We start from the raw sequence: 15887 nt of genomic DNA on the forward strand, positions 1-15887 counted from the left end.
GGTAGGATGATGATTAAAAAATGAAATGAGAATCATTTACGCCATGTCATTGTTTGGCCCGAGGTTCTGATGGTGGGCACTAGAAAAATGGTCAACACCTTCGGCCAGACCTCAACATCACTGCCCAATTGCCAAGGTGATGATCTTTTGTTTAGTTATCACGAGGGCAAGTTTTTGTTGCATTAAAATCTCGAAAAGGTGGCATTTAATTTTAACAAAAGTTGCAGCAAAAAGTGGCATTTATAATTTTTGTTGAACTGTAGGGTATGAGATTATTGATATATGGTCATTGTGCTGCGTCGTTGCGATTATTTAGAACAGTGGTTCCCAACCTTTTTCGACCCATCACTCCCTTTTCAAGCTCAACACCGATCATCGCCCCCCAGATTTTGTGTACCGAAAAATGGACATACCAACTGTAATCACCGGCGGGTTGACTAAAAAAGTCAACTTTTCGGATCGGTGTCGAATTTGACACTTTTTGCAACCAGATTTCCGTGGGTTGTATAAAAAAAAAGTTAACCTTTTTAACGCGTCATCGCCCCCTTTGTCCATTTTATCGCCCACGTTGGGGACCACTGGTTTAGAACAATGCCGATTTTCAGACTTTGAAGGCTATTTCGGGGTGGTTCCATTGCCTTGATCAGATTTTGATGCATATTATCAGAATCAGCTCGACTGTAGCTTTAAAATAAGATCAACTTTATTAAATTTGAGCGCTCGGGTCGTCAGGTCGTCGGCTCGGCTCGGGTCGTCGGGTCGTCCGTCTCGGATTAGCAATTACGTTGCCGTTTCATTATAGAATGTTTACATTCTATAGTTTCATGCTATGAAGCGACGACAAATCTGCGACTGTAGCATCACTCGACCGTGAATCACCTGATGCGCACCTATCCGTAGGTTAGTTATCTATAATGAGATACTCGAAAGGTTCCGTTGTATAACCTAGTTCCTGCAGAGCTGTCAAATTTGTTATTTTGCCATTTAACGCACGATCTCGGTCTGGCGAAACCGGCAAATACTACCATGTTTCCCGGCACACAGTAAGAAAATTACGCATTGCAGGGTTAATTTCCCCCAAAAAAGCCAAACAGCATAGCGATAACCCCTCCCCGTAGAACAAGTCAAATAACACACCGCAAACTCCCTAGGTCTGCAAACTTGACCCAAGGCATTGCAGAAAAACTCGCTCTCGGCGACTTTGACAAAATCAATAGCCTGAGAAAGGGGACCCAGTGAAAATGTAGTTTTCGGCGAACTCGCCTGGGCTCTTGTGAAATGGGAAACTATTTCAAATTTTAGTGACAGAATTAATAAAGCGATCTATTTACATGTTGTAAGGGTACGGTGGTGCTTGGCAAGGTTAGTTGAACTTAATCGCATTGTACATTTTGTGTCTTGAGCGGAATAATAATAGAACCGTCGATTATGCCGTACTCCGAATTTATGCTATACGTCAACCTTGTCTACCCAATTTTCTCGCGGTTACCCAGAGCAGTCCAATTTGCCAACTAGTGTGCCGTGGCACAACAATTGAGAAGAAACAAATCCGGCCAATTGGTGCGTTGACTGCTGTCGTCATCAGAGTTGGATCAATTACAATTACAATTACAATTACTCAATGCGAAAATATCAAATTACAATTACAAATACAATTACTTTTAAACAGGTAATTGTTTCAGTAAAGAGGTGTTTTTGACAACCGTAGCGACATAATTAGCAACAATATCAAGCTATAAATGTTTCATTCCTGATATGTAGAATACCCTTTAATTAAAACAAAACTCGAACGTATTCGAACTACTCCTAATCATGAGTATTGAAACTACAAGCACAGAAAAATGTTTCAAGCTACTGTTAAGAACCAAAGGTTTGGGCGACTAACAGCAAATAGGCTACAGGACAGTCAATGAAATGTAGTCAAACGATTAGGCTACTCAGAGCTGAGTCAGGATAATGAAATGTGATTGGTAAGGCGTCAGCGATAAGGATGATACCGATAAGATGCGTAAAATTGAATAAATGCAAAAGGAAAGAACCTCCTGATAACTAAGAATTACAATATTTTGGTTCGCGTTTACATTTTCACTTGCTCGGAAACTATTAGATTGCATTTGATGAACATAGGGTGCGAAAAGTTTCTGGCCCCAGTAAATTTGGCCAAGATTGGAGGTAAAATTGGGATAACATCTCTACAAATGCGTGATCAAGTTTTTGATGAAGCCTTAGTTGGAAACTTGAATTTCTTTTGCTATTGTTGCAAAAAGCCTCGGTACTGGTCAGAGATTTAAAAAAACTTTGACCGTGGTGTAGGAAATGCATGGTTCAGTACCGGTTTTAGAAGAGTTTATTTGCTGTTCATGCATTTTTGAAATATTGGGATTTAGTTTAGCCCACTGGTTCTCTAACTTTTTTAGACATGCACGCCCCCTTTATCAGGGCTTTGGAGCCGGAGCCGGAGCTCGGAGCCGGAGCCCCGGAGCCGTGCATTTTCACCGGAGCTGGAGCCGGAGCTCTACATAAAATTCAGCCGGAGCCGGAGCCGGAGCCCGTTATTTGAGGAGTAGCTCCGGCTCCGATTAAGATGCCATTATATATACATGCAACTATACCACATCTGCTGATTTATCATAATTGAACAGCAGACCTGAATTTTAATGCTGTGCACAGCAATGGCGTAGAGTAAAGTGCGTTCTAGTGCAACTATGATGTTGTCGACAATTGACAAGTATCCAGTATGACGTCACAAGCCGGCACGGCGGCACCTATATGTCTTCGTTGCTACATCGGATGTTACTGACGGCTGACAGACTCTAGATTACTATAGATAACTAACCTATGGGTAGATTAGTAATCTATAAAGACCAGGAATGGCCAACCTTTTCGGCTAAAGGGTCACATGTAATTGACGAACGAGTGTGCGGTCGACTAGCCGCGCCAAGCGGATAAAATTTTCCAAGTTTATAAATAAACTAGGTCAGTAATATTATTACTTGAGTATTGCGGGTCTATTGTATACCGCCCGCTAGGCTCAGTTGGCAAGGACACGACTATTCGGCGTCTGGTCACATCGATATCGAAGGTCTCCGATAATATGCGACGATAATGTTGTGCCTACATTTCACCGTCGACGATCTTTATTCGAGCGCAAACGCGAAAAGACTTTCTCGCGTAATTGCGAATACAGTTAGACTCAATCGGGTAAATTGGGCGTTTTTTTCATTGTCAGTAGGGGGTAGGCTACCAAGCAAGAGATCGTGTGACAATTTAACACGCGAAGCGTGAAGAAAAAAAATGTCGCTACTATTTTAGTTTATTGTACTGTACGACGATTTACTGAAAATGTGACTGGATCCTGGATCTGCCAATGCGTCGGAACTGATATTTTAGTCATCAACATCCCAAGTGTCGCAGCAAGAATTGTAATTTTTGGTTGGCATTGCAAGTTCACAATCTGAGCAATTCATTTTCGATGATATAATAGGAAATTACCTCGCGGGTCACGCAAAATCTCTCGCGGGCCACATGTGGCCTGTGGGTTGGCCACCCCTGATATAGATAGGCCCATTCGATAATTTCAGAGCCGGAGCCGGAGCTGGAGCCGGAGCAGTGGTATTAATGCGGCTCCGGAGCTGGAGCCGGAGCTAATGTATGATAGAAGAGAGCTCCGGAGCCGGAACTGGAGCAGTTTAAATTTACGGCTGCTCCGAAGCCCTGCCCTTTATGACAGTGAATATTTCGTACCCCCTCTCTTATCGTCATAGCACACAATAAACCAGAAAGTTAGCAATTCTTACATATAGTTTGATGGTATGGAAGGTTATGACTGTTGATGAGAGAATTCTCCAATACAAAATTCAGACTATACACCGAACAATAACCACAAAACGGAGGTGAATCGGGCCAAGCGCGGAAAAGATTTCAGTTCACTGGAGCGTCGCGCCACGTCCAGATGCTTTCACGCCACCCAAGGGGGCACGCCCCCAGTTTGAGAACCACTGGTTTAGCCTATTGCAATTCACAAAGTTTTCCGTTGCTACTGAAGTATGGGAAACAGTTTATAGCGTGACTGAATTATCTAGTTATAACGCAGCACGCATAGAACACCGATGTAAATAAGCCAATTATCACATGTGGTGACTGTTTACTAAGGCCATAAGGCCCCTCGTCGTCATCCTGGTTCGTACCGGATTTTCACTGGTGCGACGAATAAATGATTGATTAAATGATTATTTTATGTTGTGATTGTCATGTTTCCATGAAAATGTAATTGAGATTGTAATTGAGCAAAATTTTGATCAAATAACAATTACAATTACAATTACACAAAATAGAAATGCTTCAATTAAAATTACAATTACAATTACATGAAAAAATGTAGTTAATTACATTCAGCTCAATTACAAATTACAATTGATCCCACTCTGATCGGCACACAGCTTGTTTTGCGGTAATATATGTAGAAAGTAAAGAATCCGGTACACTCTGGTCAATTTCAATTTAGCAGTAATCTGCCGCCTTCAGAATACATTGTAACGGCTATCCTAGATCGCTAAGGAATGAGCTTATATTCCCCTGCCAGCCGTCGTCGGAATAGACACTTACGTGACCTTTGACACGGACCAATCAGGTTGCAGCAGGATGTAAACAAAGAACAAGGCCGGGCAATCTCACTATGAGCGTTTATGGAAAAGGGTTGAAAAATGAAGGTTTTTCGCAAAATTACATTTAATTGGGAATAGCTGGCTTTGGTGAATGGTAATAACGTAGAGCTAGTATGTATTTGCAGTGTTCTAACCTACAATAAACATGAATGGTGGGAAGCACTCATCAGCATGGTATGTCAAAATGAATGGATTTCTGACAACTTTTCGGATGAAGCAACTATTGCTGTATTATCCTTAGTCCTTAGTCGTACACAATGGGATTGCCGTATGTATTGGATTAATCTTGAGTCAGGATATGTGGGGTATTCAGTATCTGGGCTTGGCGTTATAAGCGTTCTATTTATGAAATCGTATAGTACAGTCTACAGTCTGCATCATTATCTAGCAAATTACTGTTACACTGGACACTTCTCTGCATATTCAATGATCATATTAATATGATATATGTTAGGCAACATGATCAGTTCCCAGCTGTAATCGTCATTTTTTGTTCTAGCTCATGGCTTGAATCAATCAGGACAAATGCCGGATAACCACTGCGCTAATAGCCTGTGTAACTTGGAGATGGCTACTCAGACCGTTCCTGGTGTGCGCTTGTACCTTTCCCAGAGCCAATAACATGCATGGAAGAATGTAAAATCTGGATAAAGGCATGTGGACTTCCTTGTAGTCATCTGAATTCTCATTTTATTAATAAAATGACATATCTATTATTGCACCAAATATATGGAATCGTGACATAATTTAGATGAAACAATTCTGTGTTTCAAAATGAGTCCAATCTGAAATGCAGTCACACTTGATGCCACAATCGACTTGGAGTGTGTCTCGTTTTATTCCACTCCAGTTTTGTTGCTTGATGGTGTGATTTGGATTGAAACTGGTGAGAGCAATATAATCAATAATGAGATGAATAGTTGAAATTGGTAGCACTGATACGTTGCATGAGTCGGACGAGTACGCCTTGATAGGTGCCTGCACAGCAGTGTTGTTCTGTAAAATAAACATATTATATATTTTGTGCAGGCTTGATGGATATCTTATATGAAGCTGCAGAAAGAGGAATTTGATGGATAAAACACAAGAAAATCAAATTTCTGGAAGAAGTAGAAGCACAAAACAGGAAACCCGTCCAGGAAAATTACAAATTGACGGACAATTATTGCTAGTGAAGTTTAGTTCTCAGAGGAGCATCATAATGTCAAAGGATGCGGAGAAGCTGAAATTTTATGCTAGACTACATTAAATTCTTTCTGAATTGGCCGACTTATCCTACTGACGTCAAATTTATAGTATAGCTGTAAGCATAGTATTAAACCATTGGGTCAACCGTATATAACTGCTTCATTAGATTTCGATTTGGCCATGTAGATATGTGGTTCTTAAAAAGGCACCATTTGCATTCATTCATGATTTCTCAAAACTAGAATGATTATTGACTGTCAATAAATCACATACAACTTTGAAAGGATTGATGGATTGTGGTGCACTTACTTTTGTGCAGGAACTGTTCACAGGGACCATTTCAGATGGAAATATTAGTGAAATATGTGGATTCGACAAGAAATGTGAGACAATGATGGAGTTCAGCTATGGTGAACCAGGAGATGCTATCATGGCAGAAAAGGGATTCAACATTGAGTCTGAAATCAAGAAATTGAATCTAGATTTAAATATTCCTGCACATGATTTGGCACACCGTTAAATGCCTGAGCCAGACTGTTCCACAACAAGAAAGATGGCGAGACAACATATTCATATTGAACAGCTGATCGGATGCAGCGTTACGTATCAACTATAACCAAATATGGACTAATTGCTTACTCTAATTCGAGATTGAAAATTAAAAATGAACGACGCAACATATTCGGCAATTGTGGAAATTCAGTTCCATTGTTAATACCGTAATGCCTAATAGCATGCTACGGATCGTAATTGTGTGGTGCCATGGTCAATGTGTACCAACAGTGCATGTCTATTCATACTATACTCCAGTGGTGTGCATTGAAGCTCATTTAGAGGCCCAATTTGTTGAATGAACAATTCTCCAGGTGAAAATGTACTAGGATTATTTGTGTTTGGTGGAATGTTATAAAACTGAAGACACCAGATACATCAAAATCTACCTTGAGGCAGGAGTTGATCGGTTGCGAGTACGGTCGAGAAATTGATTGTCAATCACGATCGAGCTCACTAAGGCTGATGCAAATCACAATGTAGTCCTTGTAGCTTCAGGTCCTGGATTGTTCTAATCAATGCATATATGCATGAGAGCATATATCAGAACCTAATGTGAAAATAAATCATGGTCACAACATCTATTGCAGGAATCTCTGAAAAAAATGTCTTTTGCTTTACTTACCCTGTCTTACAAGTGCAAGACGAATCAATAATGGATTTTCTGAGAATGTGTATTTCCATTGAGTATATCTCACTTTTCCGCAAGTTGCGATAACATTGGCTGTTCACTAGAATATTGCTTCCACAAAGAGTGGATTGTCTCCTCAATCTTTGTCCCTAAGTCGTGTACGTAGCGCTCCATGAAATATTTCGTAGCTTTCCCCGCGGAGTTAGAAGTAGATGCTGTTCCACTCAAATCCAGAAATTCGATAGAATCTCCATAGCTTTCAAGTTTCATAATCAATACACCAAAATTGTGATGTGTGGCAGCAGCTGTATTTTATAGCATATATTTCTGACCATGAGATATGCTTGAAAATTTCGCTCGAGACCGGCAGGCTATGAAATCGTCAAAATATGCATTACAACAATCCTATAGTATAGTATACAACAATCATCGCTTAATCCGAAAAGTTGTCAAAAAACCATGCATTTGGACACAGCACGCTGATGCGTACTTACCACCATTCATGTTCATCCTAGACTAAAAGCTGCAACTACATACTAGCTCTACGCTATTACTATTTATTAAGGCCAGTCATCGCCAATTCAACGTAAATTTGCTTAAAACCATCATTTTTCAACCATTTCCCATAAGAGCTCATAGTAAGCTTGCCCGGCCTTGTTCTTTGTTTACATTCTGCTGCAACCTGATTGGTTCGTGTCAAAGGTCACGTAAGTGTCTATTGTTTGCAAAGCGACGGGAGATATCGATTATATGGAAATATTACAGCATTTGATTGTTCCTGTTAATACATTTGGTGATGATAAAAAAGTACTTATACGTAGCCTACTTATACGTACTTGTATGCCACTTTAAAGCTTTCGTAATGCAGCCTGTGTCGTAGCTATATGTACAATGCAAATTGTAGGGTTGTGAGGTTATAGATGTATGTAGGGTCATACCAGATGGTATATGAGCCCGTACCCGATGGTTGTTATAACAACCTTGATTTAATGAGCGTGAAATATTTCCAATACTAATATCCCAACCCGAAAAAATCGACAGGACTTCGACCTCTCTGACCCATTGTTTTTTTACCACACAGTTCTTAAATGTGGGGTGGCGTCAGACCTAGGAAGTCTTTGAAAAGGGGCTCTGTAAGAAAAAAGGTGAAGAGTGACTGGTCTACACCCTCGAAACCTCGCTGTCAGATTCATTAGCCAAATATTTCTTCTCCGACTAGCAAACGTGGTCAAGGTAGTCCTCGGTGGTATTCACGTAGAAGTAAAGTCGTGAAAAAAATTGCTAATAAACCGAACTGAACTGATAGTAAAGTCACCACATTATAGGCATTTCGTTTATCAGTCCTTATATACTTGAAAATATAGGGCCAGAAACTGTTGAGACTGAGGAAAATTACTACATTGTGAATAGACCCATTCTATATCACTCGAGCAGAGTTGAAAAAAGTGAGTTGAACCGAAATGAACTGAAAACTGAACAGTGAACATAATGACTTGGACTCGAGTATAAACACTATGACTCGGATTCGACATTCTACTAGCTGACTTGGACTCGAACTTGACTCGGTGTTTAATTGAAAATGACTCGACTTGATTCGAGTCAAAACTATAAAAGCGAGATTGACTTTGTGACTCGGAACCTTGAGACTTGGATACACCCCTGTAGCCTAAAGTACTATGAGCGATGTGCGGATATTGCTTTCTGAGAATCCGAATCCGAAGATAGAATTGGCATTTTAGATGGTTGGGGCTTCGGTTTCGAACCCCATTCCTCTCCCTGCACACTTTTTACCCCCACAACAGTCGCAATTAGACTACTGATTAGCCTACAACCAATGCTAACCAAGACTGTTGGCGTATCATCCGAAATCATATATACGAGTTCAGTGTGTGTCTTGAACCTCCACGGAATCCATGAGACTGTCTCGTGGGAAACCTAGTGCTCATACCCCTAGTATCTATACAAGTACAGTAATCCGCAAAGAGCAAACAGAAATAGCCAATTTTACCAATGAAATAGTTTATTAACGTCAGTAACAAGAAAACAACTGAAATATTCAAAAGAAAACATTGAAATTTCAAAGTTTTAATAATTTAATAATTTATATAGATTGTTACGAAATTGCACATTGAATCAATACTTCGAGTTGTTACCGAAAATGGTTGACGAAAGATAAGTGAATACAAAACGAAAAAGTCACAATCAAGCTTTCGATTCGGTCGACGTGCCGAAAGTCGCGTACACAGAGGGATCGCTCCCGCTGCCGTCATCAAATAACGGATTGTCCATGCCTTTGCGCGATGATTCGTTGAAGTATCCGGGCGACGTGGGCGCGCCGAACGTTTGCATCGTGAAATCTGTGGACGCGCGTGCTGTTGTGCCGAACGTCGGGTTATCGAACGACTTATGAGCGTTTTTCTCGTCGTCTAAAATCCCTTGGAATCTAAACGGAAATGTTACACGCTGGCTGCTGGACATGGTTGTAATAACTCGGCTCAGTTTAGCTTAGTTTTAATTTTCTCAGATCAATACACCACAAGACTACGATACAATGAAAAGATAAAACGATGCCCTAACGACTTGGAGTAGTCTTTGAAATCAGACAATGACCTTGGCCTAGGCCTGTGTTACCCAAACATTTTTATACAACGTCCCCTAGACCACATACCAGATATCAAATTGTTGTAACCCCCTCCTACTTCCGACAAAAAAGTATTTTGTCCAGTCACTAAATTGGCACGTAGACTTTTATATTGCTGTAATTCATGGTTTCATCAAACTTTTCTAACTGCGAATATTCTACACCCAAAAACTCTCTCGCGCATCCCGCGGGGTATGTAGAAGCCGGTTCGAGAACTTGTGATCTAATTCATTAACTGCGCGCTATATGGCCGTAAGACTCACAACTTTGTAAGAATTTTAGAACACACACAATCAGTGAACCAATAGCGCGAAAGAATCTGTCTTACATATCATCGTACTTCGTTTTGGTGCGATACGCACTTAAAACTTCATCGTCGTCGTTTGAATGTGTGTTGATAACTTGAGCGCAATAAGTGTCGATGCATAATTAGTCGATTCGTTGCTTGTTGCAATGTTGCATAACAATAAACATCTGCTGAGTGCGTTGCTGACGCTTTTCGATGAAAGGCGCTTTATTTCATGGGGTTGACAGTAAAATTTGAAGTCTTTTCATCAATTTTTATAAAATAAATTCAAAATTTTGAAACTCCTGTGCTTCACATCTACAGGTTGGAATCGAACCAAATTAGGTATGAAGCGTTTTTATAGGTAACCTAACAATTTATTCAGTGAATCCATCGAATTCGTAAGTTTTGAACAACTCTGATGACCATATATTCATAAATGTAACTTTATTAAAGCCATCAATTAACGGATTTTCCCCAAACTGTTTTCTATAGTCCAGAGTGCACCCCCGCCCCTCTATCGCATAATTTGTTGATATCAGGTCCTGCTCCATTTTAACTCAGAACAATACCGGGACATTTGCTCGTAGATAAATCTGTCTCGATATATCTGTGTTAGACCTTACCGTGACAACCCTCGTCGATTAGCTGCGTAAAGAACTCCCAAGACAACCGCCACAACGAATACCAGAACACCAATAACAATTCCTGCTATGGCTCCTGCAAGAAAGCACACGCAATTAATACAAGAACATTGTAGGCCTACTTCAAACGATATTGCACTCACCACCACTCAGACCACCGTCTGGGGATACGGTTGGATTCACAGCCCTGAACGTTTGACATCTCATTCCAGTGTACCCGACTTTGCAATCACAGACAGGCCCAGATGTTCCAGTGAGCGTACAGGTACCACCGTCACCGCAGTAGTTAGCGGGACAGTAGCAAAGGCTTTCGTCGGACTGAAATGAAATCGACGCGTGTCAGATAATGTCAGGTCAAGTTATGCCTGCGGGTTGAAATTCGAATATAGAATAAAAATCTCGTAGAGTGATGAGCTGCAATGCCCATTGAGGTTTTGCGACTTGCACAAATCAAGGAGTGATATACATACTCCATTACTGCCATGACCAGTGACCACCTAAGCAGTATACCCTAATATAGGGTTACCATACGTCTTCTTTTAAAAGGATCTGTGTTGACTTTTTTGAAAGTGTCCTCGGAAGACGCCCAAATGTCCTCTTTTTTGAGAATTTGTCCTCCTTTTTGAAAATTTTGGTTAAATATAGGTTAAATTCGACTGCGATATAGGAAATCAGTACTCATTTAATGTTCCGGCGGGCATTTTGGTAGTTGAGCAGGAGAGTTGACCCTTTATTAACAAAGCCCGGGAAAAGTTTACCATTTTTACGGACTTTACTCCAGTATTGTCAGTCTGAAGATTTTTTAAAAAGTGTCCTCTTTTTAGATTTCCAAAATATGGCAACATTGCCCAAATACAGAGTTTTTACGGAAAAGCATCCCCAAAGAAAATACAACTGCAAGTTAAAATACATGGCTCAATCATTTTTAATTACCTTTCTCCATTCGTCAGACATACGACCAGAGGTGGTCAGTAATGAGTTGCCTTGTCATCTTACTCAAGTAGTGGTTATGTTATAGACTACATCAACTTTTCCATAAACAGTCTGTTGCGCAAAACCACTAACATTCACAGTTACAATTTGGAAAAGTAGAAGGTAGATTGGTGATGAGTGCACACTGTACATCACTATCTCAAAGGCGCCATCAATGTGTGTTTTCCAAAATTCTGGATATTGTGTCTATTCTTACGCGTATTAAGAATGACAAATTGCGCATTGTCTCACCTGAGTCGCACAATCCGTATTGCCGTCGCACAAAAGCGTAGATTGCAGGCACGTTTGCGTGGCGGAGCAATAAAACTGTCCGGCTTGACACTTGCTTGTGGCAGGACATCCGTTCTCGTCTTCTTCTGAAGCACAGTCTCCAACCCCGTCGCATCTGTACAGGCTTGGGATGCACGTGTCGTCTGAGCACCGGAACTGGAACAGAGAATATCATTGAAGTCATGGTTTGAAGAGGTTCTTGGAGGCACAAAACTTCAATATACAATTGAATAGTATATTGATATAAACTTGAATATTTTCGTCTGACACTCGCCAGGGGTAATCGTCAGTTAATTGAGAATTGAAAATAACATTGTATATCATCAATGATATCACAAAATATGTCGTCACCGGCATGAAATTTCAACTAATCGAGGCGAAAAGAGAGCTTAATCTTAATGAACTATTTTTAGATGGTACACGACCTCATTCTGCAGGCACGGACTTGGTGTATTTTGTTAAAAGTCGACTCCAAAGAACCCAAAGTAAGGTGTGAATTTGGGCTCATTTCAATATGAATATACTCTTCAATTGTATATTGCAGTTCTGTACGTCTAAAAAGTTCTTTAAAATTCAAAGTGTGAAAAATAGAACTGAAAGTCTGTAGATAAAATTTCTTAAGTATGCATCGCAACGCGAAACTCAATTGAATAGTCTGTAAAATCACGAGTACTTCACTAGTGACTACCATTGACAACTACCAACTACAACATTCTCTATTCAAGAAAACACTCCAAATTACAAATCATTTTCGATCATCGTACTTCATTTTCTTTGCACGATCCGACGTTTTGATCGGGCGTCGTTCCAGGTTTCGTAGTAACTGTGGGACACCCGAGCTCGTCCACTCCATTGTCACAATCCAGCCATCCGTCGCACGCGAATACATTTGAAATGCACACGTCTTGATCACGGACGGGACACGAGATCTGTCCCGGCGAGCAAGTTGTTGTCGTGTATTCTGTAAACGATGTACAATGTTTATAATAATTGTTGTATAAATAAATTTAAAAAAAACAATAGTTATAATTATTATAATGACAGATCAAATTGAGTTTCTGTGCCTATTCTTCGAGTATACGTCCTGATATACGAGACTAGAATCAAATAATATCGAATGTATCGGGTCATATGACTTGGTAGAGTCATGCGCAATGACTCGAGTACAAGTCGAGTCAATACACAATTTGAGTCGAGTCGATTTTTCTTAAAAATAGAAAATGACTCGAGTCAAGTTGACTCAACGAAATACTTCGAGTCAAGTCGTGACTCGGGTCATTACAACCCTGTACATCAGTAATAGCAAAGCACTGTTTTACCTCCGTAGCAAGAATCCGAGAATGTAATATCGTCCAATGCGACATATCCTCCAAGATCAGGAGCTCCGTTTCCGGCTTTGGCTTCAAACTGCACGCGATACGTGTTGGCGTTGCTGCCAATCGACACTCTGATGTATTGCCATTTGTTACCGCCGTTTCCTACGATGGAACTCACACGGTGTCTCGATCCGGAGGGTTCCAAGACATACACATTGAGAATAGTAGATGAAGTTGACCCTGCCGAAGAAAAAAAATTTGGTCAACGAAGGAAGACAAAGTTGTATCGAGATGAGGTGGCAATAAAATCAACATTTATCACAAAGTATGATGAAATACAAATCACAGAAGGATACTGTTTTAAACATTACAATCAGTTAGTACAGAATTGCTTCATCTTCTTCTCTGAAGTTCTTCTTTTCTGAGTGCTAAAGTTGTTTTGATCAACTTGCTATATTTACTCAAGCAGTCATGTTTTCACACTACTTCCAGTTCTACTTCATGGTTTTTCAAGCAAAACTAGTTACACTTAGGATTACGGAAAATATTAAGTAGTTTCGGGGAAAGATTTGAATTACTTATAGCATTTGTCATAACAACCAGATGGAATAACCCATTTAAATTATGACAATATATTAAAATTTTCACCTATTTGCAGTGTTTTAGTTGGATTTCAAAATGCATAATTCCATTCAAAAGTAGCCATCTATGACACGGGAACATCGATGAAATCCCTATTGTATTAATAATTTTCATATCTAAATTTACGGCAATACCTCTAATTCTAGTAGAGTATCAATGTTGACTTCTTTAACCAACTCAATTACAATGTATAGCGAATTGGAGAAACTAAAATGTATACACTAAAATATTAATGAAGCGTAGGGGAAAAGCTCTAAATTGTATCAATCGTCAGTGCAAAATCTCCGGGCGGCATCTAAGCACATTGAATGCCGGAGATGGAGAGATTTATTGCTTTGTCCATAAAGAAATACCAAATAAATGCAAATAACTTGATCATATCAACAGACTAGTCAGCAGTGACGGAACTGGTTTATCGTCAAGTCTTTCACAGCTCTATCATACATAGTAATGTTGGAGATTGAACGAATTAGAAAGAAGCATAAAACAACGACAAGTATCTATGTAACTGTGAAACTTGATATTAGAATTGACACAATAATATAGAATCTTAATACAGAATATGGGCAGTGGTGCTGTCAAACTCATAATAAAAACTATTGGTTAGTTTGTGGATAAAATAACAATATTACATCAACAAATAGAAATATTGACCAGAAGTCAGAGGTAGAAGCTTGAACATGATGAATGTATAATTGTATATATGTAAGTATATCATTACGAACCTGTTATGAAATACCAAAAGCGTAGTTTGCATTGATCGACGGATCCTGGGAAATCGGTGAGTGTCGTGAATCTGACCACGTTCCCAATATTCATGTTTTTGACATTAACATACGCGTACCGACCGGGTCCAGGCTGAGTATGATCGCTCACAGGTGGGACGTCTGTTAGAGATTGTACATCTGAAAAAGGAATTAAATATCAGGTAAGGAAATACTTTGTCTGCGCCAGTTGTAGTTGATGATCAACACTTTTGAAGCTAAGACGTTAGTACCAAGGCACCTTCACACCTGGGAGCATTCTAATTGGTGATTTTCATTCGGTGGTTCTCAAGTTAACACCATTTGGAAAACGATTGGCATATTCCAGAAATTTCTCTACAGTAGCCCAGTGGTAACTTGCTTTCCCCCGACAATAATCAGTCCAACTTTAATTAGCAATGGCCTTTATGTGATATTATTTCCACTTTGCTAATAGCTTGAACATGATATTCCTATGCAAACGTTTAATTGTTTTTTTTTTCAAATTTCTGCAGCTATGTGCTAAAAGTGTTAGGTCGGCTAGAAAAACGTCAAACGCCCAATTTGGTTCAATTCCAACTAGTAGTCTGAAGGAGTCTGAAAATTTTGACTCTATCATAAATAATTTCATTTAAAAAAAATATTACTGTCAACCCGAGGAAATTGTTAATTTGCCTGAAAAAACTATGCAAAATAATTTTTGCTCAATTCCAACCGGTAGAAGCGAAGTTATTGCAGTTGAAAGGTTTGGATTTATAAAAATAGCATTTACATAGGAAATCCCAGAATTATTACTGAGAAACTCAAGTAACTTCGCTTCTACGGGTTGGAATTGCGTCAAATCTGTCTTGCAACGTATTTATACAAAACTCATCAATTTCACAGGGTTGACAGTAGAATTTGAAAATATTGTTCGCACAGTAGAGTCGACACTTAAGTGCAGTGTTACAATATTGACGATACACACTTGATTGACCGGTCATAGTTTTCCAATCGCCGTTGTCATCGCTATTTTGCAGATAGAAGCAACCAGTAGAAGAACCGCCCGAAACAGTGGACCAGACCGGGTCCGAGTCGAAGGTGCAATCTCCTGGCAGTAACTCGCAAGAAATCTCATCCGACCCATCTGGGCAATCGCTTCTGTAATCGCAGACCTGTCGAGTACAAATGGTGGTACGGTTAGAGCCAGAACCAATTATCGATGTCACAACATGGTCGTAGGGAAATAGAACAATATGCTCTGAAGCTTTGGTAATGTGCCATATCTGTTGAACATCGACTGAACATATTGGGGTTATCGGTGAAGATACTAGCCAT

At 39.8% G+C, this 15887-nt stretch overlaps 1 protein-coding gene and 2 long non-coding RNA genes across 4 annotated transcripts in view; 1 reads left to right on the top strand and 2 right to left on the bottom strand.

Annotated features, from left to right (window-relative positions):
• The first annotated feature begins 4597 nt into the window (after positions 1 to 4597).
• LOC145447301 (uncharacterized) lies at positions 4598 to 5688 on the top strand. The gene is made up of 2 exons (XR_013917518.1): positions 4598 to 4758; positions 5164 to 5688. It is a non-coding gene; the product is annotated as an uncharacterized LOC145447301 (long non-coding RNA).
• LOC145447302 (uncharacterized) lies at positions 5340 to 7750 on the bottom strand. The gene is made up of 3 exons (XR_013917519.1): positions 7030 to 7750; positions 6794 to 6954; positions 5340 to 5660 (listed from the first exon to the last, which is right to left on the bottom strand). It is a non-coding gene; the product is annotated as an uncharacterized LOC145447302 (long non-coding RNA).
• Positions 7751 to 9037: 1287 nt separating this feature from the next.
• The window catches only part of LOC145446927 (MAM and LDL-receptor class A domain-containing protein 2-like), a 229516-nt gene continuing 222666 nt past the window's right edge, over positions 9038 to 15887 (bottom strand). The window contains exons 199-206 of one of the 2 annotated variants that reach the window (XM_080325301.1): positions 15538 to 15724; positions 14553 to 14732; positions 13189 to 13425; positions 12634 to 12830; positions 11831 to 12025; positions 10753 to 10924; positions 10589 to 10682; positions 9038 to 9478 (exon numbers count right to left, since the gene is read on the bottom strand). In XM_080325301.1, coding sequence (XP_080181427.1) covers positions 9238 to 9478; positions 10589 to 10682; positions 10753 to 10924; positions 11831 to 12025; positions 12634 to 12830; positions 13189 to 13425; positions 14553 to 14732; positions 15538 to 15724 — 1503 coding nt within the window. In that variant the 3' untranslated portion in view covers positions 9038 to 9237. Of the gene's footprint in view, positions 9479 to 10588; positions 10683 to 10749; positions 10925 to 11830; positions 12026 to 12633; positions 12831 to 13188; positions 13426 to 14552; positions 14733 to 15537; positions 15725 to 15887 lie in introns of both variants that reach the window. The other variant, XM_080325300.1, reaches the window with a different exon arrangement.

This window comes from Botryllus schlosseri, chromosome 9 (genome assembly GCF_051294905.1).
Source record: "Botryllus schlosseri isolate E-star chromosome 9, Bs_hap1, whole genome shotgun sequence".
Taxonomy (NCBI): Eukaryota; Metazoa; Chordata; class Ascidiacea; order Stolidobranchia; family Styelidae; genus Botryllus; species Botryllus schlosseri.